Source organism: Podarcis filfolensis, assembly GCF_964270895.1.
Source record: "Podarcis filfolensis genome assembly, chromosome: 14".
Taxonomy (NCBI): Eukaryota; Metazoa; Chordata; class Lepidosauria; order Squamata; family Lacertidae; genus Podarcis; species Podarcis filfolensis.
The window spans coordinates 35910450-35935891 of NC_139616.1; the positions used below are offsets into that span (position 1 = coordinate 35910450).

Below are 25442 nucleotides of genomic sequence, written 5' to 3' on the forward strand. Positions count from 1 at the left end.
GCTTCATTGACTATGCAAAAGCCTTTGACTGTGTCGATCAGAGCAAACTATGGCAAATTCTTAAAGAAATGGGAGTGCCTGATCACCTCATCTGTCTCCTGAGAAATCTCTATGTGGGACAAGAAGCTACAGTTAGAACTGGATGTGGAACAACTGATTGGTTCAAAATTGGGAAAGGAGTACGACAAGGCTGTATATTGTCTCCCTGCTTATTTAACTTATATGCAGAATTCATCATGCGAAAGGCTGGGCTGGATGAATCCCAAGCCGGAATTAAGATCGCCGGAAGAAATATCAACAACCTCAGATATGCAGATGACACAACCTTGATGGCAGAAAGTGAGGAGAAATTAAAGAACCTTTTAATGAGGGTGAAAGAGGAGAGCGCAAAATATGGTCTGAAGCTCAACATCAAAAAAACGAAGATCATGGCCACTGGGCCCATCACCTCCTGGCAAATAGAAGGGGAAGAAATGGAGGCAGTGAGAGATTTTACTTTCTTGGGCTCCATGATCACTGCAGATGGTGACAGCAGTCATGAAATTAAAAGACGCCTGCTCCTTGGGAGAAAGGCAATGGTAAACCTAGACAGCATCTTAAAAAGCAGAGACATCACCTTGCCAACAAAGGTCCGTATAGTTAAAGCCATGGTTTTCCCAGTAGTGATGTATGGAAGTGAGAGCTGGACCATAAAGAAGGCTGATCGCCGAAGAATTGATGCTTTTGAATTATGGTGCTGGAGGAGACTCTTGAGAGACCCCTGGGATTGCAAGAAGATCAAACACATCCATTCTTAAGGAAATTAGCCCTGAGTGCTCACTGGAAGGACAGATCGTGAAGCTGAGGCTCCAATACTTTGGCCACCTCATGAGAAGAGAAGACGCCCTGGAAAAGACCCTGATGTTGGGAAAGATGGAGGGCACAAGGAGAAGGGGACGACAGAGAACGAGATGGTTGGATAGTGTCTTCGAAGCTACCAGCATGAGTTTGACCAAACTGTGGGAGGCAGTGGAAGACAGAAGTGCCTGGCGTGCTCTGGTCCATGGGGTTATGAAGAGTCGGACACGACTAAACGACTAAACAACAACAACAACAAACATGCTGAGGAAAAGCCGGGGTGTCCATGCCACCACACACACACACACACACACACACACACACACACACACACCAAGGACCCCACCCCCTCAAAAAAAATCAGCCTGAAGTAACTGTGCTATTATGTCTGTCATATTTTTTAGTTTTGGTAAAATAGATTGTAAATTGCCTTGAATGCATTGGCAGAAAGGCAGTGTATAAATAAGAAAACTGTATTTTAATTTATTTTAATTTTAAAAGCCAATAAAATAGCCAATAAAATAGGTTAAGGGGTCAACCAAATGTATCCTGGGAGAATTTACTATATAAACATGCAGGGTTAAATTAAACTAAGACATACTCAGAGCAGATCCATTGAAGTCATGTCCGTTGATTTCAAGGGTCTGCTCTGAGTATGACTTAGATATTGGGTGGTGAGCCCGTCACCCTCCAGATGTCATCAGACCCCAACACCCATCAGCCCTAGCTAGCATGGCCAATGGTCAAGGATGATGGGAATTGTAGTCCAGCAACATCTGGAGGGCCACAGGTCCCCCCCTGACTTAGATGGAATTAATCCATAATCTCTATTTCATATATTTGTTGTCTTCCCTTATCAGCTGATAAATTCTTAGTATTTTTCTGATTTTGACAATGTGTATTATAACAGCAAGGCCTGTTTATTACAATTCCTTGAGTATAGTATTCTCAATATTGGGTCTAACTGCAAGAATAACTCTGACATATAACCATTTTGCAACAAAATGCTATGCACAATAGAATCTCCATTATACAGAATAGAATAATTAAGTATTCCTTCTCTGACTGTCCTCTATAGGATGTTGTATGTGTTTCAGTCACTTGGTATAAATTAATTAAAGTAATCCAGACATGACCCAGAAATGCTGCTTACAAATATTTTTTAAATGAAAATAATAGTTATTCCGTGTTCCTCAGTACATTGTTGATTCTGGAACTCAAATTCCAACTTTATAAACATGCGAGTGACAGATAATGACTTACAAAATACATCATTCAGTAATTAATGAAATATATGAGCAAATTCTTTTTTAGCTTTGCTTTTTTAACTTTGCTACTGATTTCAGAAAGGACCCACATCATCTGGCAGAATATTGAATCTTTGTGGTATGTTGTTCAGTCTCTCTCTAGTTGCCGTTTATTGGGGGAAATGGTGTTGCCGGGGGGGGGGGGTGGTAAGAGCAGTGATCTTCAGAAAAATGCCTAACAAGGCCAAAAGTAGGAACTACAATTATTCTTTTTCTAAAGTTCAGTGCATTATGTCCAGCCCAGTCGTTCCTGGCTCACATTTGCATGAACTCTAGCATACACAATGGAAGCAGCATACGTTGCGCATTCCGGGGAGATGGGGAATGGAGCTAAATCATTAGGACTCTTTGGAGTTGCCAGTTATTCAGTTGGTTCCAGGTTTCTTGCTTTAGCAGCTAACAGGCTCACTATCCTTTCTCATTGCTTCTTATGTTTCTTGAGAAACAGGGTCTTGACAACAGACTATATATTCTTCAACAGAATAGACATGTTAATTGAGAAAATGTACCAAGTGGAAAATTTACACCAACAGGCACTGTTTTCTACTTCTCTTGTCTTTATTTGGCTGCTCTGTGCTCTCCATATATGAGAGTTCTACATAATTTTTATTTCTATAATTTAATTTATATTTCCTAGTGCATACCACTCTTCTTTCAGCCAAGTTGTTGCATTCTGTAACCCACATCATCCTGCATTTCATCCAGTATCAACCATCTTGGACCCCTATGATCCAAGGCCTTGTTGATGACCCTGCCGTTGGGGCTGCCTGGTTAGGGTTGATCTGTCACATGGTCTTTTTAGTTGCAGTTCCCTGTTTGTGGACTGCCCTCTCTAGTGAGATGTGTCTGCCTTCCTCAGTACTGATTTTCAGAAGAAATGTAAAATCATTCTCATTTTGGGAGGAAGGGTGGGGTATATAAATCTTCTTCTTCTTCTTCTTCTTCTTCTTCTTCTTCTTCTTCTTCTTCTTCTTCTTCTTCTTAACAACAATAACAACAACGGTAATTTATGTTTACAACAACAGCAGTGATTTATGTTTCAAACAATGACAACAGTGATTTATGTTTCAAAGCAAGAATAAGTTTCATTATTGTGTTTCTCAAGCATTGTACAAAATCCTGGGCCAAAGTACAGAGCCAAAGTCTTTTCCTACCGTAGTGTTAATGTTCCAAATTGTGTCTCCTAGGTTAGATCTACTCATGCAGCGCAGTGATTCTGTGGTGGTGCAGTCTTGAGCTGGTAGAATGAACTATACTGCTTCAGTCTGCATATAGGGAAATTCCTCTTCCCATATGTATATACAATTTGTGTGTTTAATACACTGTAAAAGTTGTTTGAGTGTTAAAACAACAACCACCTCAAAGCAGTTTTCAAAAAGAATAAAACAATGAAAGTGCTGGTATAAGCTGTTAAAAACAAGTTTTTAAAGCATTCAGAAACAATAAAAATGAGCAATAAGCTAAAAAGCTAAAAAAGCTGATTACAACACATGTCAGCTTTCAACTACTGTATTTTACTTGCTTTGTTTACCCATGTCCTGAGATAACCACCAGAGGCGCTTCTCTGTGTTCTCCTGCAGGCAGAAATAAGGTGGGTAGTCACAAGACAAATAACCTTAGCAATATGGACAAATAGGGCAGCAAAAAGATGGCAAAAAGTCTGGTGCTCAGGTACCTTCTGGCAGAGTCTAGGTGGTAAACAGTGGTCCAGCAATACAGCTCCCACTTGTGTGCAAGTGACTCATGTGCGGCCACATATACCGGTACATGCAGCTCCAGGAAATAATTTAATAATTTAGTTCATACCAGGAAATTGAGGAAGAGAGCTGGAGAATCTTCATAGCTCTTGAAGAGACCCTCCCAGGAGCCCAAAGAGAACTTCAGTGAGGGCGGAGAAGAGACTGGAGGCGCAGGGGGCTTTGTTTAGGCTGCTCAATCTCCCCGCCTAACAGCTGGTGCATGCTGTAGCACAGAAGCAGCAGCTGCTTTTCCATACATCCTCCAGCCACCAGCCAGCCCCAGAGCTTCAGTTTTAGATGTGGATATTTTTAGATACAATATTTTGGTCTGGACTGCAGGGAGAGTGGCAGAAAGGGCATTTAAAAGGTGTTAAGAAGGTGCTCCCCGCTTACACGATTTTCACTTATGTGCGTGGGGCACCGGAACGTAACCCCTGCGTAAGTGGGGAGCCGCCTGTAATTCAGGAAATGCTAGTATTCTACTTCTTTCCTATTTTTTTAGCATTCAGTGTTGTCAAAGGTGTTATATTTTTCAGCCTAGCACCATGGGCTATATCTTGATGTTCACTGCTATTTTCCAATTATCAGCAAGAGAAACCTTTGTAAAAGGTTGTCTTTATAGAGCTGTTTGGTTAGCTTTCTGTTAAATGGGTAGATACAAACATATTTCCTCAACAATGAGAAAACGGAGCTGGCAGCAACACAATAGTAGCTTACAATCAGTCCCACGACATTCCTCTATTTCTCTGAAATGTGCAAACCTTTAAACATTCCAGAGTGTTCTAGACAGCAGTGGGTACAACTCATCTGATCTCAGATAAAATAAAATAAAAAGAACAGGAATACTCATATTCACACCACAAATTTCTGTCTTGTTTGTTTTCCAAAGCTGTCCCCATTTTAAAAGCCAATTTAACTGCAACATGATGTTTGGGTTGCTTTTTTCTGGTGTCAGAATGACAATCTGCCATTTTTTTCTACAACTATATGAAATATTACATATGTTGATTTAAAAAACTCTAATATATTTTTGTTTGCAAAATTTTGTTCCAAAACCATCAGAAATTATGATGATTATTTTTGCACTACAAAACTAGCCAGAACTTTGGGGCTGGCTTCAGGCTGAACTGTTTTTTGTTTTTTAAGTGTAGCTTGCTTTGGAAGCCAATTTCCCATCCTTTTTTGCATTTAACTATTGGAACACTTGCTTTGCATGTTTAAGGTCACAAGTTTCAATTCTCAGCACTTAAGGAACCAAAAGATGAGACATGAGAAAGACCTCTCTGCCTAAGTTCTTGTAAACCTGCCATTGTGTCAGAGCAGACACAATTAACAAGACCCTGATTTAGTAGAAGACATCATATTTTCACATATCAAAGTCAAATTTCCCCCTTGGTTAAAACCAGCTTGCCAGTAAGTCTCAAGAACTGCTCCAATACCTTTGTTAGGTTCCCCATGAAGGTAAGCCACAGCAACCTACCCCCCTTGGCTCTGCTTTAGAATTCTGTGCCTGCGCTTAAAAATAGACCATATCCACAGGGCTGTTAATTGTAACTCTCTGTTAAAAGAGTAATTTTGCTGATAGGTAGGGCTGGACCTTGGGACTGAAGTCCACAACTCCTCGAATGACTAGCTAGAGAGTGGTAGAAAATATGTGCAGGGGCAAAAATGCCCAGTATCAGTGCCTAGCCAATGGGTCTGATGCTGGTCATCACTGTATTCTTTATTCCTTATTATCCAGGCATATACACTGTTACAGATGCTGAGCTCATTTTATTTATATTATTATTTAAAAAAAAAAAACCATTTTCTACGTAAAAATGAAGTTTAAGGGAATTTAAAATGTGAAAAAGTAAAAACCAGGACACCCCAAAAATGCCCCCCAAAGTGATTTTTCGTTTGACTTGCCTAAGATCCAGGACAAAGTGCCGCCTTTTGGAAATTCCCCCTGGATATCAATTCCACCTTTGAAATCCCGATAATATCTGGGAAAATCTGGATGTATTTCAGCCCTATTTGTTCCTTTAAAAATTGGGATTAGCAAGCATTTTTGTCCCTTTGCATGAGGAATATAGAAGCAGTTGTAAAAAATAGTATTGGGATGGTGGAGAAGAGAAATACATGCCCATAAGTTCAGTAAGTTCACAGTTTAAAATTACCTGGTTCACCAGGTGCAGTACCTGTGTGTATTCTTGCAACATCTAACTCCTGCTGTTTCTGGAACGCTGAAGGGGTGTCTGCATTGCAGTGTATTCTAGTTATACATTATGAAGTTTTGATTCACATTGTCCACAGTGAATTTTCCATATATCTTCAAATATATTTCCCATCTCTAATCCAGGGACACGGGTGGCGCTGTGGTCTAAACCACTGAGCCTCTTGGGCTTGCCAATCAGAAGGTCGGCAGTTTGAATCCATGAGCTCCCGTTGCTCTCTTCAAGCTCCAGCCAATTTATCAGTTCAAAAGCATACTAGTGCAAGTGGATAAATAGGTACCGTTGCGGCGGGAAGGTAAATGCGTTTCCATGCACTTTGCTTTCATCACACTGTTCTGTTTCGCCGGAAGTAGTTCAGAAGCGATTTAATTATGCTGGCCACATAACCCGGAAAGCTGTCTGTGGACAAACACCGGCTCCATCCCTGAAAAGTGAGATGAGTGCCGCACCCCATAGTTGCCTTTGACTGGATTTAACCATCCAGGGGTCCTTTACCTTTACATTTTTAGCCCATCTCAAATTAGGGTTGGTGCTAATATTTGCTAAAATTGAAATAGAACCATGAAGCTTAAACAACGTTCTCTTCCAAAATGCACTCTTTCAAGTTCACCCCATATGCAGAACAATCCTCCCTGCTACACACAGATAATACAACAGAAATTTTGGCTCAAAACCTGATTGATCCAGCATCTTGTACATTTATCCTCAGTATTCTCTGCACTAGACCAATTTCTGCCATTCTTTTTGTGAAAATGAAATTTATGTTTCTGGTGGAGGATCTGCAGAAGAAGCTGATGCTACTGCTATTTTACACTTACTGTTTTTGCTGCTTCCTGTTTCTCTAAGGACTTTCAGGATGGGCCCATCACATTGGCTATGCATGTTGGCAGAAAACTTAGTATGCTCAGTATTTGGTAATGGACGGTGACTTCTCCATCGCTCTCAGTCACAGTTTCATCAGAGTTTCTTTCAGATGCCAAGTATTTAAAGTGAAGGTAGTATATTGGTCAAGATTGTCATCTGGGAGTGATCAAATATAATCTCAGCTGTAAATTCTCTAAGTGTTATTACTTAGACAAGTCACTGTCTACCAAGTCCTATGCACATAACATAACTGTGTCTAAAGAGCATCCATATGGGAGAGAGGAGAAAACATACTAATGCTGTAGTTGGGTCCTGCATTGCATTATGAGAATTAGATAACTTCCAAGTCCCCTTCCAACCCTCTGATTCTGTGTTATAGATTCCTAAAACCACTGATTTACAGGTTAATAGCATAGTGAATGCATTGGTGTAGATACAGTTTAATCTCAATTTGTCATGCTATATGGCAAGCATTACAATGCAATGAATAGAGACATGTGCAAGCAGATCTGAAGGCGGGGAAGTGCAGTCTGAGCTCAACATAAATTGTAAGGATCAGATTTGTTTGATGTAAGTATGCACTAGTGCCACAGGTGCACAGTAGAAATAAAAGCACATGGCTTGCGGGCCTATCCACAGTGAGCCTGCAAGCATCTGGGGGAGGGGGACCGACCCATGGAGTCTAGCAATAGAGATTCAAAGAGGCCAAAGCACTGTAGGGTAAAACACATGTGCCAAATACTTTTGGAAAGAGTTAACAAGTATGGGTGTTTCTATACATAAAACCTCTGAGCCAAAGTAAGTGAGCTAGAGTGCTTGATCTTAGAGGAAAGCATAGATATAGTGGGTGGAACGGAAGCTTGAGGGAATCGAGAAAACCAGTGGAAGACAGTTCTCTCTGAATACGTACTCTATAAGAAGGACAGAGAAGGTTATAAGGGAAGTGTTATGGCTCCATACATCAAAGAGCTCAACAAGTTAGAAATCCCAAATGGGGCAGAATTACTGTGGCTTGTGTCTGCTGAGTAATTTAGTACTGGGGACTTACTATCACCCCTCCCTGACCAAAACGCCCACGGTGATATCGAGATTGAAAATGAGTGATGTTGATATGAACAATGAAATCAAGGTGGCATCCACATCCAAAGAAAGAAGTGTGGTAGTAATGGGTGATTTCAATTGTCCTCATATAGACAAGGTCAATGCATATTCCAGTTCGAACAAAAAGGTAATGTTTCTAGATACACCATGTCTCACTGAAGCAGAACCAACATGGCTTCTACAAAGGTAAATCCCATCTCACTAAGAGTTCTTTGAGAGTGTCAACAAGCATATAAATAGGGGTGATCACAGTCAACACTGTGTACCTAGACTTTCAAAAACCTGGAAATACCCCACCCCCGGGCAGAGCATTTCCTACCGGCAGTGGCAGCCATGGAGAGGCAATGGGATCAGAAGCCAGGATGGCTTTTGTAATTCCAGGACTGTTCTTGGAAAATCAGGACGCTTGGAGGGTATATAATACAGGCACCCCACTTACACGTGATTGACTCTTGCGTGACCATGTATATACACGGTGCCGGAAAAATAAATATATTCAAAACAGGAAATTACAGGAGATAGTTGGAGAATCCTTGTGACTCACCCAAAGAGGATGTCAATGTGGGCGGAGGAAATCCCTGAGACCGGAGGTAGAGCAGGGCTTTGTTTAGGCTGCTCAGCCTCTCTGCCTAACAGCTGATGCATGTGGTAGCACAGCAGCAGCAGCAGCCACTTTTCCGCACATGCTCCAGCCAGCCCATGAACTTCAATTCTAGTTGTAAATATTTTTAGATACAGTATTTTTGGTCTGGATTGGAGAGAGAGTGGCAGAAAGACAGCAGCAGAGAGGGTGTTTAAAAGGTGCTCCTCCCTTACACGATTTTTGTTTATGAGCGGGGGGGGGGGGCAGAACATAACCCACACATAAATGGGTGGGGGGAAAGACACTTAAAATCGTATGTAGTTTATTACCTCGTATGTAGTTTTCTGGGACGCGGGTGGCGCTGTGGGTTAAACCACAGAGCCTAGGACTTGCCGATCAGAAGGTCGGCGGTTCAAATCCCCGTGACGGGGTGAGCTCCTGTTGCTTGGTCCCTGCTCCTGCCAACCTAGCAGTTTGAAAGCACGTCAAAGTGCAAGTAGATAAATAGGTACCGCTCCAGCGGGACGGTAAACAGCGTTTCTGTGTGCTGCTCTGGTTCACCAGAAGCAGCTTAGTCAAGTTGGCCACATGACCCGGAAGCTGTACGCCGGCTCCCTTGGCCAATAAAGCGAGATGAGCGCCGCAACCTCAGAGTCGGCCACGACTGGACCTAATGGTCAGGGGTCCCTTTACCTTTATGTAGTTTTCTACCAACTTTTCTCACTTGTAAAATCTATGAGCCAATGATTAGTAACTAGTCTTCATAGCTAGGGAAATTTTAAGAAACTGAATAGCTTCAAGTTATCTCTAGTGATAATGGGTTATAGCCGTGTTACCCAGTAAGCTGGTCCCATGTTGCCCTCTCTGTGTCTCCTTCCCAACACATGTCCCCTCCCCATATTGTTTCTCACAGTTGCACAACAAAATATAGAAGCTGAGACTAGGGCACTGGTGCCCAGGACCTGCAAATGAGTAAGACAGTTTACACTCCCAGCACATCACATCAGGGAATGGGATTGATTTAGTTGATAATTTAAGCAAAACTGGATTGTAGCTTCATTTGAATGATATTGAAATTGTTTGAGAAGTTAAGATGTAGCTGCTTTTACCTTACAGACCCATCCTGAAATGATGAAGTATGGGTTGCTGTTGACTCTACAACTCCCTGCTGCCTCTTTCTCTCACCACCACCACCCTCTTTTTTAAAATCCCTGTACAATGACTTGTTATGTAAAACACCAGTGTGTGTGTGTGTGTGTGTGTGTGAGAGAGAGAGAGAGAGAGAGAGAGAGAGAGAGAGAGAGAGATTCTTTAGTGTTGGAATCTGAGTCACATGGGGCTGTTTTATTCCCCCCTCTGCTAATCTCGTTTCTATAGAAACAAGATTGGGGGGGGGGGAAGACAAGCGGAGAAAGAAGAGAGAGAGAGAGAGAGAGAGAGAGAGAAGAGAATTAAGGTGATGGGAGAGGAAAATATGGGTGGCAAATGAAGAGGAAGGTCTTGTTTTGGTGGGTGGGGTTGAAATGTAGCCAGAATAGGCTGTTAAGGAAAACTGGCAGCCCCTGAATGGGAATTTTGGCCAGCAGTAGTTCAGTTTAGGTTATTGTCTATGATGGAACGTGTGCATGTGTGCATCTTGGAGAGAAGGTGTTTCAAAATATTTCCTGAAGTGAATTCATCATCCTGAGCAGGAGGCATCAGAAAAAGAACAAGCCCCAAGTATTTAGCAGGTGAGTGAGAAAGCAGCAGTACCGGTGGGGGACTTAGGGAGGAAAGCTAAAGTGACACCCATTCTAGCCATATTTTTGGCACTCTTTCCCTACTGATGGCGCAGCCAGCTGGCAAGGGGTCTCATTCCCCAGGATGTTGATTGGTTGATTCTCTTTCCCACCCCACTTCCAACCCACCAAAGCTCTGAGCACATTAGCTTAGGGATGAGGGACAGAATATTGTGATTTACCTGCAGTTTGTCTTACTACTTAGATATGTGCATGTATGATGCCACTCCTGGCCATCCAATTGTGTGACAGGGTTCTAGCTTAGATAAATTTACATTGTGTTTGTTTCTTGATAGGTTGATTTGAAGGGGGGGTAGCATCTTTGCATTCAGTTAACTAATTTCCTGTACAAATCCTGAAGAACTTCAATTCACCTACCCAAAAGGCTTCTGATCCATATGGCTGTGTTTCAGCAACTTGATATTATTGCCTGCATCCATCTATGTCAGGAGTAACCAATGTGGTGCACTCCAGATGATGTTGGGCTACAACTCCCTCATTCCTGACTATTAGCCATGTTGACTGAAGCTGTTTGGAGTTGCAGTCCAACAACATCTGGAGAGCACCACAATGGCTACTCCTGATTTACATCTAGAAGCCATGGTAAGCAAGGTTCCACTGGGCTGGTGATGAATGCAGTCAGCAGCGCCCTCAGCAATTTGTCTCTCAGTATTACTGCCATGCAGATTGCTAAATGCTTTAGCTAGAGGTGTATGTGCTGTAGGTATCCCTCATGCCTAAAAAGGACTATATTTTTTGAGTACAGGCAGTAGAGAGGTCCTTCAGAATTTGCTTGTTGTATGTGCACTTCTCAAAACTCCTTTATAAGTACATAAGCCCACCCTTGGGACTTATAGTCTACTCTAAGAATTACATTCATGCATCCTGATCCTTCCAGTTTTCATTGCATAAGCACATTGCAACTCCAGAGCTGTAGTATTATGTGCAGAACGATGTCCATGTATAAGTATATGACAGTGGTTTACTTTGTGCATCTTTTACATACAGATGACTTAAGCTTACATGTAATAATGGCACAGATGAATGCATAACTTCATGGGCTAGTTGCTTGTGTGTCACCTTCCTGACACATAGCCTTTTTTTAGCCGATTCATGATTTATAGAGCAGCCTAATGATAGACCCTGGTATGTCATTTGTAGGATTTTTTATGTGTTCTTTCACCAGAGGAATGTGTTCAATTAGTGTGATTTTATTGTGAGTTTTGTGACTTTGGATTCCTTAGCTTCTGTTTTTTGTAATAAAAGGGGTTATCAGTCCTTACAGCTGTTTTGGTTGTGTGATGGATTTACGTGTTGTATAACTTTGGAAGTGAAGCGATACCAAGGTAGTAACTTAAATATAATGCACATATAAAAATTCCTGGAGTGGGAATATGGGAAGACACTGGCTTGTGGTTCCTTGGTGTTTGGGGATAACAACTCTGATTTCTTAGAGTGGAAGATTTCATTTTCCATTTGTGATAGTCACTTCAGCTGGATAGAACTACAGGGTTCTCTGAAATAATAAATCTCTGTCCATCCTCATAAAACCAAAAGTGTTATAACTCTGGATATGAGAGATAATTTCAATTGCCTTCTACATATATAAATTAGGAGAATATTAGGGCCTATATGTTGTCTTGTTTTGAGAGATGAGCAAGTGGAAAAATAAATTTTAGTGTATTTTTGGTTTTCTATGGAAGCCGCCCAGAGTGGCTGGGGAAACCCAGCCAGATGGGCGGGGTACAAATAATAAATTATTATTATTATTATTATAAATGCAGCATGATGGACCAGCCAAAGACAATATGATATTTAGGTAGGTTTGGTTAGACAGAGATTGCATGCTGCTCCATAATAATGCATGCCCTACTTCAGAAGTGATATTCTGAAGCACAGCCTTCTTGGTTGTGGTGCCTTGGCTCCTTTTACTTTTTAAGGTGTTATAGAAAAGCTGCTTTATTTTCTTTTGCTCCAAGTGAAACCTAGTTTTCTTAAAATAAAATTTCCAAGCTGCCACTGAATTTATTCTAAAGCAAAATTTAGGGCAATTAGGAGAATTCTGCTCAGGTGAAACAACTATAGTAATTACAAAGAAAGCTGAAGATAACTTTACTGAAATTAAGAAAATTTATCAGGGCTTCATATGTCTTTACTAATAGTTAGCTAGGGTAGGTGATGGTTGTTTTGACCCTGGGAAATGCAAAAATCATTATATATTGGTTTGATTTCTGCGGATAGGGTTTTCACATTACACAAGATTCTTACTTCAGGCTGAATGAAAGGGGAACTAATTCTCAGCTGAACTTCCTTCCTGAAAGAAGAGTCCTTTAAAAATGTTAATGCTTATAATGGCATACCTGCAAAAAAGGTGTGCCTGCATAGCTGCTACCTGAGCATGCACTGTACATCCATGGCAATATTTTGATGTATCTCAGGAGGACATTTCTGCCTAGGACTGGCTGTGCTCACAAGTAGTTAGGAAGCTTGACAAACTCGTTACATTTGACCTCATCAACCAACTTGTAGGACATTGTTCTAAAGTATTTTGTGTGTTTGTTTTGCTGAAAGGGTGTATCAGATACACACGAATGTTCCTTAAGAGATAACAATGCTACTTTCCCCATTTGATAGAGGCACATAACTGAATGTTTGTTCCAGAGCAACTTTAAGTCAGCCAGTTACCTGAATTCAGGGCTTGTGTATGCTTTGATTCTGTGGGAGCACAGAAAAGCTGCACAATGTGGAACTGATTGTAGAATTTGGCTTTCTGAAAGGGAGGCTTTTGTTTTAAAGCAGTGTGGGGCTTTCTAGTCCTTAAGGTTTGCTTCAGAATGCATGAGCAATGCATGGTGAAATGTCAGAAGCTGGAGGAACTACTGAACGATATTTCCAGTGGCCAGGAGTGTAAATTCACTGCCTTGTATTGCCCCTTTCTGCTATCTGTGACTCGCAGAAGCAGAATAAATAATCTGAAGCAAGTGAAATGTCAGTTACAGTGTAAGGTTACTGAAACTATACAAAACTCTTTGTAAATAAATGGCCACAGCTTACTAACAGGCCCTCTTCGGTATAATTTTAAAGGTAGCAAGGCATGGTTTGAATGCACATGATGTAGCTGAGCTAAGGAGATATGTGTTTTATGTATTTTTTATCGATTCAGTCCTTAAAATTTCTATCCCATTCTTCCTCCCAAAGGAGTCCAGGGTAGCACACAATAAAACAGCCCAAGAATACACATTTTTTAAAACAAAACAAAACAAAATTAGGAAAAACAAGCTGAGCTTGAACCCTGGCAAGACGGAGGCATTGTGGGTAAGAAGCTGTCTTGTCTGAGAAATTGCCAGTTGCCTACCCTGGATGTGGTTGCACTCCTCCTGAATGAGCAAGTTTGTAGTCTGAGGGTACTTCTAGATTCAGCTGTCACTGAGGCTCGGGTAGTGAGAGCATTTTAACAACTGTGACTGGTTTGACAGCTATGGCCATTCCTGGATAGGGGGAGCCTTATCACAACACTTGAGACACTGGTTGCTTCAAGACTGGAATACTGCAATGTTCTCTATGTGGGGCTTCCTTCTTGCTTGAACTAGAAGCTGCAGTTAGTGCAGTTGCTAACAGGAGTGAGGCCTTGTTAGCATAACACCTGCGCTTAGAGATCTGCACTGGTTGCTGATTTGCTACCAAGCCAGGTTCAGGGTGTTACTATTAGCATATAAAGCACTTACCAACTTGAGACTCGTGTACCTATGAGATCATCTTACCCCACATGTGCCCACTCAACCGCTTCCATTGGCAGAATTGGCACTACAAGAGGTGTCACATAATATATGTTTTGCATTTGTATGAACCCAGTAATTTAGTGTAACAGCACCTACACTTTGGAACTCCTTGCCTATTGATATAAAGCAGGCACCGTCACTGTACTCTTCTCGCCTCCTAAATACATTCATGTTTAGATAAGTCTACCCAGATGAAGATTGAGGTAGTTTTTATCTGTTTTAGTATTTTAACTTGTGCATGCTTCTAAGTATGGGCATAGCTTTTTCTTGATTTTATTGTTTTACCTTTTTGAAATCTGCTTTGAGGTTTTTAACAATCAATTTTTAAGAAATAAATAAATAATAAAAAATTTAAATATTCTCATAGGTAATAAGTTTAAGGTTACTAGGGATGGTATATTTCAGCGATCAAATGCCTGGGTGAACAGGAATGTTTTAAAATTCATTCTGAATGTTAACAAAGGGGGAGAGAAGCACATGTTGCCGGGAAGGGTATTCCATAAATAGGGAACTGCCATAAAAAAAGACTTGTTGTGCAGCACCAAGGGCTTATACAGACTTCTGGTTGCCCCTCTGCTTTCCCCCAGGGAAACCTGATCTTTGCCAGTGAATCGGAGCAAATATGGATTGGGTTTTCCATGGATTGATGTTTGCTCTGACTCAGCACCAAAGAATGGGTTTTCCTAGGGAAAGTGGCAGGACAAATAGAAAACCACTCAGACCTCGGCCTAGAAAGCAATGGCAAGCTGAAAACCGCCTGGACCCATGCTTTCTAGGCATGAGACAAGTGGAAATATGGATGAGCACCAACTGTGCAGCGCCCAGTGGCAGTACCAACACATGGTCCCATCAGTATACCCCACTCACCAATCTAGGAATTGCATTCTGCCCTAACTGCAACTTTTAGACTGTCTTCAGGTGAAGCCCTATGTAGAGCACATTGCAGTAGTCTGTGCTGGAGGTCACTGGTGCATGATATTGTTGTTGTTGTTTAGTCGTGTCCGACTCTTCGTGACCCCATGGACCAGAGCACGCCAGGCACTTCTGTCTTCCACTGCCTCCCGCAGTTTGGTCAGACTCATGTTTGTAGCTTCGAAGACACTATCCAACCATCTCATCCTCTGTCGTCCCCTTCTCCTTGTGCCCTCCATCTTTCCCAACATCAGGGTCTTTTCCAGGGAGTCCTCTCTTCTCATGAGGTGGCCAAAGTATTGGAGCCTCAGCTTCACGATCTGTCCTTCCAGTGAGCACTCAGGGCTGATTTCCTTCAGAATGGATAGGTTTGATCTTCTTGCAGTGCATGGGACTCTCAAGAGTCTCCTCCAGCACCAGCATGATATTGTAAGTTTCTGCAAATTCTCTGCACACTGTTTTCAGTTCCATGGAAGAAAGGCAGCAGTAAAATAAATATGTAAAGGATCACAGGATCACAGAATTGTAAGTGGCTTACAAGTTATCTAGTCCATAACTTGCGCTCTTAATTAAAAGCCAGTATTCCAAAGCTCCTGAAACAACCAAGTGAATGCTGTTTGCCAAAATGTCTTGCTATTAAAAGATGTACTTTGTGGTGCTAAATGCTAAGGCTAGGTGAAATTCCCCACCCAACCCCCACACTTGTTTGGCTCAGCATTATTAAATATGTATCTTTAGTAAGCTCTGTTTAAATAATAATAATAATAATAATAATAATAATAATAATAATAATAATAATAAATTTTATTTATATCCCGCCCTCCCCAGCCGAAGCCGGGCTCAGGGCAGCTAACAACAATCAAATAATCAAACAATCAAATAATCCAACATTCTAAAAATATTTCATTATAAAAATTAATTAAAATCAAGTTGATGGCAGCCATTAAGCAAAATTCTGTGCAGGTTGCCACAGGAGGGAGTCAGGCTGCGCCCTGACCAAAGGCCTGGTGGAACAACTCTGTCTTGCAGGCCCAGCGGAAAGATGTCAGGTCCCGCAGGGCCCTAGTCTCTTGTGACAGAGCGTTCCACCAGATTGGAGCCGCAGCCGAGAAGGCCCTGTGCAACTTACTTCTACAATGTAAATATTATAACATCAGGGTAGTTTTCTGGAACTATGAATAACTAGTGTTTCGAAGTTGGCATAACATGGGTACGAAGATGTTTCTTTGTCTCTCTTTCCTATTTTTCTGTTCACAAATAAAGGTTTGAAGAATACTTGGAACAAAGGAAATTGACTTCTTTTTAAATGGAGAACAACTACTTTTTGGCTTTCATCTTACTGGTTTACTTCATCGTTTTGATTGCTTTGCTTACACATTTCCTGTTATAAGGATGTACTAGTATAGTGGTACCTTGGTTCTTGAACAGAATCCATTTCAGAAGCCCGTTCAGCTTCTGAAATGTTCAAAAACCGAGGGGCTGCTTCCCATTGGTTGCACTCAGCGGAAGCCATGTCGCACGTTTGGGTTCTGAAAAATGTTTGAATACAGAAGCATTTACTTCTGGGTTTTTAGCGCTCAAAAACTGAAATGTACAATAACGGAGGCATTCAGGAACCGAGGTACCACTGTACTTTAATAACCCTTGACCTTAGGAAGGACTGATATCAGTCTGCTTCAGTTTGATTTGCTCCTAAAGAAGAGCAAATATTTGGGAGCATGTTGAGCATCTTTACCTTGGGCAGTCTTGCCGCAGAAACCTATGTAAAGCTACAAAAGAATTTATACCAGGTGAGATTTTTTGCTTATCTTATCCACTGTTGTCTGCTCTAACTGACAACTGATCTCCAAATTCTCAGGCAAAGGGACTTTCCTATCAACTACTACTTCATCTGTTTCACTGGAGATACCATGGATTGAAACTGGGACCTACTGCATGTAGAACACATACACATGCTGCACCACTGAGCTATGTTAACTCCTCTTTCTGTATGTCCCAGCACTGTTTACTCTTACAGCAGTTTTCTAGGGTCTCACACCATAGGACTTTTGCATCCCAACCCTTTTAAATGGAGGCTAGGGATTTGGTTTGCATTTAACAGTGACTCTATCAAATTACACACTTTCCAAAACAATATGAGAAATGAAACCCAGCTACCTCTTTGAAATTTGCACTAATCTGAATTTTCCAAGGAAGTTATCCAACCAAATGGTTACAAAAAAATACATTTGCAGGTGTAGTGAAGCTCTGTGTGGAGCAGCAGGTGGTGAATAACAACAAAAGCCACAAATTTGGGCATGGATCCCTTAATCACCCAGCCTGCCTACTGGGTGATCTGTTGTTAGCTGACAGATGGGGATTGGCTGATGTCAGGATCCCCCATGGCATGAACCACTTCATGTGGTTCTTGTGGCATTAGGCCAGTAATAGAGGGCTCTGTGGCCTGTTAGCCTGACTAGGTTTCTGGATAGAAAGTGCTGCCCAGCAGAATCCTTTAAGTGGAACCTCCTATTGGATGGGACTGGGTGCCCCTTCCTCGTTAGGATCCAGCCAGGTGTTCCAATATGCCACCCTCCAGGGAGCCCAGTGCAGCTGCTGATTGGCTCCCTGAAGTCTCCATGTCCTTTGGCCTCCTACACAGCTGCAAAGCACATGAAGCATTTCACAGCTGTGCAGGAGACCTAAGATGCCAATTGCTCCTCTCTCCCCTGCTGCACCAGGCCACAAAATGGGCCTCCCTGATAAATTGGGAAATTTAGGAATGTTGGGGGAAAATATATATAAAAATAAATATATATTTGGTGAAATTGCTTGCAAATATGTGTACATTATTCAAAAGGTGTACAAAAATGTGTTTATTAGGAGAAATTGGCACTAAATTGTAGGTTATTTTTTATGAGTTTTTTTAAAAAAAAATGCAGGTTGCTGCAGAATTGTGGAGAATTGAATTTAAGGCTAGAAAAATGAGAAACTAAGAAAATAGATTGACATATCTTTGCATCCCTAATTGAGACACCAGATTTGAACCTGGAACTTACTGCATTCCCAGCACGTGCTCTATCACAGACATATGAACCATCCTCACTGACATTACAATATAACAAACTGATAATAATATCCTTCGCCCTTATTTTTAGAAATAATTCCCACCCCCTGCTCAGCATACTAAGTGTTCTCTAGGGCATTGTTAAGAAGGACGCAGCTGTAAGCTGTGATGTGAGGAGCCACTTTCATATGGAAAGGAACAAAAATATTGTGTGTGTAGAAAAGACTGGTTGGGCTTTATAATGCATTGTTTTTCACACTATGTTTTCACTATTGCAGGTGCTGTACATTGTTAATTCAGTACAAGTTTTCTAAAGAAATCACATACACAGTAGGCTGCACAGCCAGCATTAACTGGGCAAACTAGACACAAATTGCTTTTAAATTACAACTGGCTTTAAAGTCTATCCTGTATTGGACCCCTTCAGAAAAAAACAAACAAACTAGTACTAAACCAACTTCATGATGACTGCAGAAATCTGCTCACTGTACTTTGAATCCTTACTTGAACACCCTGTGTGTGTTTCTGAGTGATGATAAATTCCCGAATTTTGACTTATGATATAGGATCATAGTTTGTAGGGGTCTGACTGCAAAATCAGCAAATACAAACATTAAGCAAATAAATAAATTGAATAGCAGATGAGGAAAAGATGTGGCTATCCCATTCATCCTGGATGAACTATTATTACACTTCACAATATACCGTATTTTTCGCCCTATAGGACGCACTTTTCCCCTCCAAAAATGAAGGGGAAATCTGTGTGCGTCCTATGGGGCGAATATAGGCTTTCGCTGAAGCTTGGAGAGCGAGAGGGGTTGGTGCGCACCGACCCCTCTCGCTCTCCAGGCTTCAGGAAGCTATCAGCAAGCCTGGGGAGCCTGCGGGAGTTCCCGCAGGGCTCCCTAGGCTGCGGATAGCAGCCTGCCGCCCGGCGCGTGGGGCGCCCTGAAGCAGAGCGCCCTTGCGCCGGGCAGACATCCGCAGCGTGTGGATAGCAGCCTGCCGCCCGGCGTGCGGGGCGTCCTGAAGCAGAGCACCCCGCGCGCCGGGGCAGACATCTGCAGCGTGGGGAGCCCTGCGGGAGTTCCCGCAGGGCTCCCTAGGCTACGGATAGCAGCCTGCTGCACGGAGCGTGGGGCGCGCTGAAGCAGAGTGCCCCGCGCTTCGGGCAGACATCGGCCAGCCCCACAAGCTTGGGGGACAGCGGGGAGGCGCAGCGCCACCATCCCGCTGTTCCCCGACCTGGTTTTGGGGGGGAAATAAAGGGAAAAATTTTTTCCTTTATTTCCCCCCCAAAAAACTAGGTGTGTCCTATGGGACGGAGCGTCCTATGGCACGAAAAATACGATATAAACTAGAATCTCTTTGCAGTGTAAATGATCTGCATGATCACATATCTACATGCTGTTAATTCCATGTTAAGCCCTTGAAAGACAAAGACAAATCTAAAGCCTCTTTATAAGAAGCCATGTTATTTGTTCTTGAAAGTTACTGCTTCCTATTAGAATTAGGACCTTGAAGGATATTCTCTGTAGGAATATCCTTGAAGTAAAGACTTACTCTACAGAAACTTAAATATGCTCTCTACTGCAGACACAACAGTGCGTTTGTTGCTGAAATAAACTCCCATACACCTCAAGATACACCCCAATCCTTGTATCCTAGAGAGGAGAGCCCCCAACAGTGGCAGACTTCGGGCTTTAAAATTTCAGTGGCATCCTGTGCAATACCAAAATTCAGCACACACACCCCACCTCTCTCCTTCTGTTGTTCATCACTGTTGTAGTATCCCCTGCAGTGCCCTCTTGGTGCCCAGTGCAGGTGAGCCAATAGGAACGCCCCCCCACGTCCCCCTAGAGAGCTCAGTTGCTTAGAGTAAGGTGTTGATAACCTTCACAAATTATTGGAGAGCCAGCAGAGGAAAACTGGGTTTCTCCATTTTGCCAGAAAAGCTGATCAAGAAGTGTATATTGAGCACCACATAAGAAAATAGTACATTTGTCCTTGATAACTGTGATAAGTGCATCTGCTTGGTAATAAAGTAAAATTATTATTATTACTGAATATGCTCACTAATTTGTGGGATCTGTGTTTAAATATTGGTTACTTAAGTAAGTCTTGAATTAGACTGAGCTCACTGCTGTACATTCTACTAGATTTCAGCAAGCACCACTTTCGTATTCACAAGCACAGATAAAAAATTTGAACAGAGGAATAACTTCTATAAGAGCCATTTCTGTGGCCCAAGGCATAAAGGACAGAATGACCATAGAAAATAATAATTCTATGTTCCTCGGAGGTATAGCAAAATTCTGCTTGTGGATGTCATTGTCTTGGATGGAGTTGTTCTTGTTCATTATTGCATTGACTCTGGACTCATCAGAACCAGGAAGCAGTGACCATAAAGAATAACAACTTGCCATGGAATCAGTGGTAGCATGGTTTACCAGTGCCCAGGGCACACGCTGTGCTGGGAAGATGTGGTGCGGAGGGTGAATGGAGCTCACTGTACCAGCCCAGCCCTTGCTGCTGCTGCTGGAGCAACCCCCTACCAGAGTCAAGTGAGGCTGTGCTGCGCCTTCTGCCTGCCCATGCAGAGGGGAGCCCAGCTGGCTAACAGGGCACTTGGTGGATGACTCCCCCAACACCAGACAAAACTGCTTTTTTGTATTCAAGATTGTTAAAAAATTTAGATATGGCATTCATTTGTTAGAGGCAGACCAAGTCAGGCCCATTGACTGTGGTGTCCGTGGTCCAGGTGAAACATAACTCTTATATAACCATATATTTGCTGTTCAACTGCAGATTTCTTTGGCTTGCACTAGATCAAAGACAACAGATAAGGAGGAGACAAACAGACCAGCATCACTGTTTTTTCTCATTATCTCACTTTTCAGTGCAAACACAAAATAATCAAGCAGCACCTGATGTGCCATAGACTTTGGAGAGGCAGAGGAACAGATTTGGAGCTAATAATGAATAGTGTATATGCATGCCAAACTACTTAATGAGCTATTCTTAACTTCCACATTAAGGTGGTCACTAGCAACACATTTAGGTCTACCTACTACACACTAATAAATAATGATTCAGATTTTTTCTAAGGAAATTTTAAGCCAAGGAAATCAAATTGAAGTTTCATACAATATTTGCTTCACAGCCTTTGTAGTGTATAGTCATTTGGCTCACGGAACAAATTTACCTGCTTTTGTGAAGAAAAATCAAAGTAATGCTCTTATTATATGCTCTGCTATGACCTTTGATGATTTGCCTTGCATAGCCCAGTTGGTAGAGTCATGAAATTAGATCCTGAGATGACTGTAGGAATAATCTTATTTTAATCTGTGGCTATCCATGGCCATAGAATACTTGGTCTTCCTTTTTGAAAGCACCGTTTTGCACAGTTAATAGTTATAATTTTCTCCTATGCTAACCTGCCAGTCCAATGAGCTATGCCGCAAGTCATAAGCAGGTTTGCAAGATTAAGATGGACTCATTTGCATATAACAGGAAGTTAACCTTAGCAGTGTTTAGTTTAAGAGGAGGAAAAGATATTAAGGCCAAATATTTGGGAAGATGAGCAAAGTATAAATTAAATAAAGTGGGTGCAAGTACATATCTTTGACTTGTTCCATGTGTGGAAGAAAGTACTAAAATAGATTACCACTGTTACTACAACACAGGCAATTACCCACTTACATGGGAGTTACATTCTGGGGGCCTTGTGTGCATAAAGAAAAAGTGCGTAAGTGAGGAGAAGCCTCTAAAACTAGGGTGATTTAAGAGGCACCAGAAGTACCTTTTTCTTTCATACCTTTGCCTCTAGATTGCCAGAAAGGGCAGGGAACAGTGTGTCCGAGCCCACTGCAATACAGCTTTGCACCCAACAGCTGTTGAATGGGGTTGTGTGGCAGCAGTGAGAGCTCCTGCACACCATTTTGGAATCCACAATTTCCTTTTTAAAAAAGCCTTTTAAACCTTTATTTATGGAATTTGGTTCACTGACATCCCCTTTAGGCTCTGGGAAGGGTCTCCTCGCGAGCCACGAGGACTTTCCAGCTCTCCCACCATATCCAGGTTTGAATTTATTTATTTATTTATTTCCCAGTACTACACATATCTGCGATCACACATGAGTTGATCGCACTTTAAGTGAGGGTATGTCTGTATAGTTAGGTTGATGTGCTTTGATATAAGCTTGGATCAACAGCAACCGTCTCTTAAACATGTTTCAGTTTGCTCTATAGTCTCTGGCAGTAAATAAGGCCAAAGGTTGCTTTTAAATCAGTGCAGGCTGTCTTCCTTTGGTTTTGTTTTATTACTCTGCCAAGTATAACAGTACTAGGCAGCGATCTTGTTTAGAGTGACCTGATGTAAACACCATTTACTTTCACCCAAAGTTACTATGGTCACTAATGCAGGCATTATGTTTTATTGCATGGAAAGCTGGCACAAACGTTTCCTGTAATAGATCTTAAACACACAGGGCAGTAATTATTAGGGTCCTCTTTGGGGTGTCTGGATTCATCTTGTAAACTTCAGACTATAGTTTTCAGATCACTATGAGAAATTATGTTGGACTAGATGGGCCATTGGCCTGATCCAACAGGCTCTTATGCTGGCAGCGATACCTTTTCCAAAGAACAGTTCCTCAGGAGATCACAGATAGATGTGACTGATCACAGAACATCATGTGTTGCCAGATAACCTACCTTCTTTCCTGATGTACTGAATGGCTGTTAAACAGAATAAAGGGTAAATGTGTGTGGTTAATGAATAGAAATTACAGTGAAATTTTACCTACCTGTGCAGTGTGTGAAATGGCTGGCTTATTGAAAGCAGTTTTTCATCTAAGCCTTTAAACCATATCACTTGGGTATCTCCCCATTGCTCTGTTCAGCATCTGAATGTAGAAACAGCCTGCGAGGTAATAGTTTGGTTTTACTGAGACCTAGTTAATTGAAATATGACTCATTACCACCTGAGCTTTGACTTGGAATTGCAGGGGAGAAATTTAATGACAGAGATAGCTTTTGAGCTGTCGGTTCTGTTTTGCAGGCTTTAATGAGATACGTAATTGTTCCTAATCAGATATCTTTTCCACCAGTATTTGCTTTAGAACTGTTTCATTTCCCCCCATAAAAAGGCAATCACCCATTCCTTCCATCAAAGTAAAAATAAATAAATGATTATTTCTAAAGAATGATATTAAAAAAGCCCAAGCCTATTCTTTCTCAGTGGTAATATTTAGACATTTGGCTTCCTCCTCCAAAAAACTGCCTTCACTCTGTCATGAAGAACAGCAAATTTATAAACTGAAAAATATATCAATAACCAGAGTTAATGAATTGAAGATGCCAATGTTTAAAAACATATCTGAATAATAGCTAGCTATTTGAGGTTTATTCCAGTATTGTAAAGAGAGAGACAGTGGGGCTGCTTTTCTGGGAAATGTTTCTGAGGTAATTTGCTTGGTTAAAGTAAGTCACAAAAGTGTACTGGCTTAGATATATATGTAACACACAAGCAAATACCAATATGGATGCATACACGGAGGACCACGAAGTTGCTGTTTTTGTTTTACTAACCTTTAGCAATTTCTTTGCTGACTCCCTCACCTTCATTCTGAATATTCCTCAAATCTGTGACTTCAAAACTTTCAACCTGTGCTTTAAGACTGAAAGATGCCACCAGACTCCTTAATAAAAAATGTCTTGCCACCTTTAAAAAAATGCTTTACTTGCCTAGTTAAAATATGCAGTTTTCAACTTTTTTTTTGTTTATAGTAATTATACCCCACCCTTTAGCCAAAAAGGGTCTCAGAGCAGATTTCAAATAGCTTTCGAACCAGCATTCAAATAGCTATTGTTGAATTGTTTCTCCACTTGGAAACAGTATTCCATGCAAGTGTAGAAGAAAGACACACTTTACATTTATTTGATGGAAGCCTAGCTATGTGAGTAAATCAGGCTAGTTTTACATGCAATGAACCACCTATAGTAGTAGGTGGTCCTGTGAATTCATTGCTCTGCTCCTTCCTTTTCTAAGATTCAGCCACCTACCTTTCCATCTTGCTCCTGCCATTCTCTTTGGTTACTGTCATGCTATTATGAAGTTAACACCTCTCCTTTCCCCCTTCCCCAGGTCTGAGGGCAGCCTTTCTAAGTTCACACACCGGTTATCAATTAAACAGAAGCAGGAGAAGAGAAGGAAAGCTGAGTATGCCTCGGCTGAGCTGTCTGCTTTCCGTCCCAGGTCTCTGAGCATTGAATGGTAAGAGATGCAGTGTTGGGCTCAGGACAGAACAAAATCATACCCCATGCATTGCCACACTTTGACCTTTTTGCTGTCACACTTTTCCATGCCAGGGAGAAACCAGCACATTTAAAGCAAATTGAGTTAAAACTGTTGGCCCATATAAGAATCCATCTGAGGGCAAGTCACATTTAAAACAGCAGGCATCCTTGATGCATTTGCAACAGTGATCCTAGTGGAGATCAGAGATGCACCTAGTGTGCAGAGATGCATTTCTCCAAATACATATGTGCCTTGGCCAGTAGTGTCCCAGGGTGTTAACAGGTGCATGTCTGCATTTCACATGTTCCAAAAAGGAAATACCGTAGTAAACTCTGCAAAATCACTCCAAGTCAAACCACAGGACCAAGATTAACAGGCCACACAGTCAGAAGCAAGCTAAACAAAGAGTTGATTTCAGAACTGCTTTGTAGCAGAATGCTTAATTTTTCAGTCTGTTGCTTCACACTCACAGCATGTGGATCATCTGAATCATTCATCACAAGTACAGACTGCAGTTTGGCACATGGCTGCTCAGTTCAAACTAAAAAGGTTCATGATGGCATGCCAAATTGCAATTTGTACTTGTGATGAACTGTTCAGAGGATGCACTCACCATCTTAAGATTTAGTTCATGCTGTAAAATAAAACAGCTGGCCATGTTCAAAAACTTCTTCATACAATCAGAAGATATTACTGCACAGTTCATATCACATGAAAACCCTGTCTATTACAAAAAATAAAAAATCCTTAGATCCCTTAGCCACACCACCTACCAACAGCCCTACTGTGACACAGTCATTTATTTAGATGTAAAAGAGTGGTAAGCTAGAATCTGATAACTAAATCTCTCTCAACTCACATAACCTCATCTAAATTTTACAAAGATCAAAATGGAAATCAGTTTATGAATAGTTATCCCTGGATTGTGTGGATTTTCCCAAGCTTAAAGCAAAGCTAGGCCTTGATCAAGTCCAGGATGA

The 25442-nt window shown here is 41.5% G+C and overlaps 1 protein-coding gene across 12 annotated transcripts in view; it reads left to right on the forward strand.

The window, feature by feature from the left end:
* The window catches only part of LOC310748862 (ankyrin repeat and fibronectin type-III domain-containing protein 1-like), a 333990-nt gene that overhangs the window by 243703 nt on the left and 64845 nt on the right, over positions 1 to 25442 (forward strand). For 7 of the 12 annotated variants that reach the window (XM_083584877.1, XM_083584878.1, XM_083584873.1 and 4 more), the window contains one exon: positions 24310 to 24438. The exons of 3 other annotated variants lie outside the window; for them this stretch is intronic. In XM_083584877.1, the coding sequence (XP_083441003.1) occupies positions 24310 to 24438 (129 nt within the window). Of the gene's footprint in view, positions 1 to 10061; positions 10378 to 24309; positions 24439 to 25442 lie in introns of those variants that run through there. 2 more of the 12 variants (XM_083584869.1, XM_083584870.1) reach the window with 2 other exon arrangements.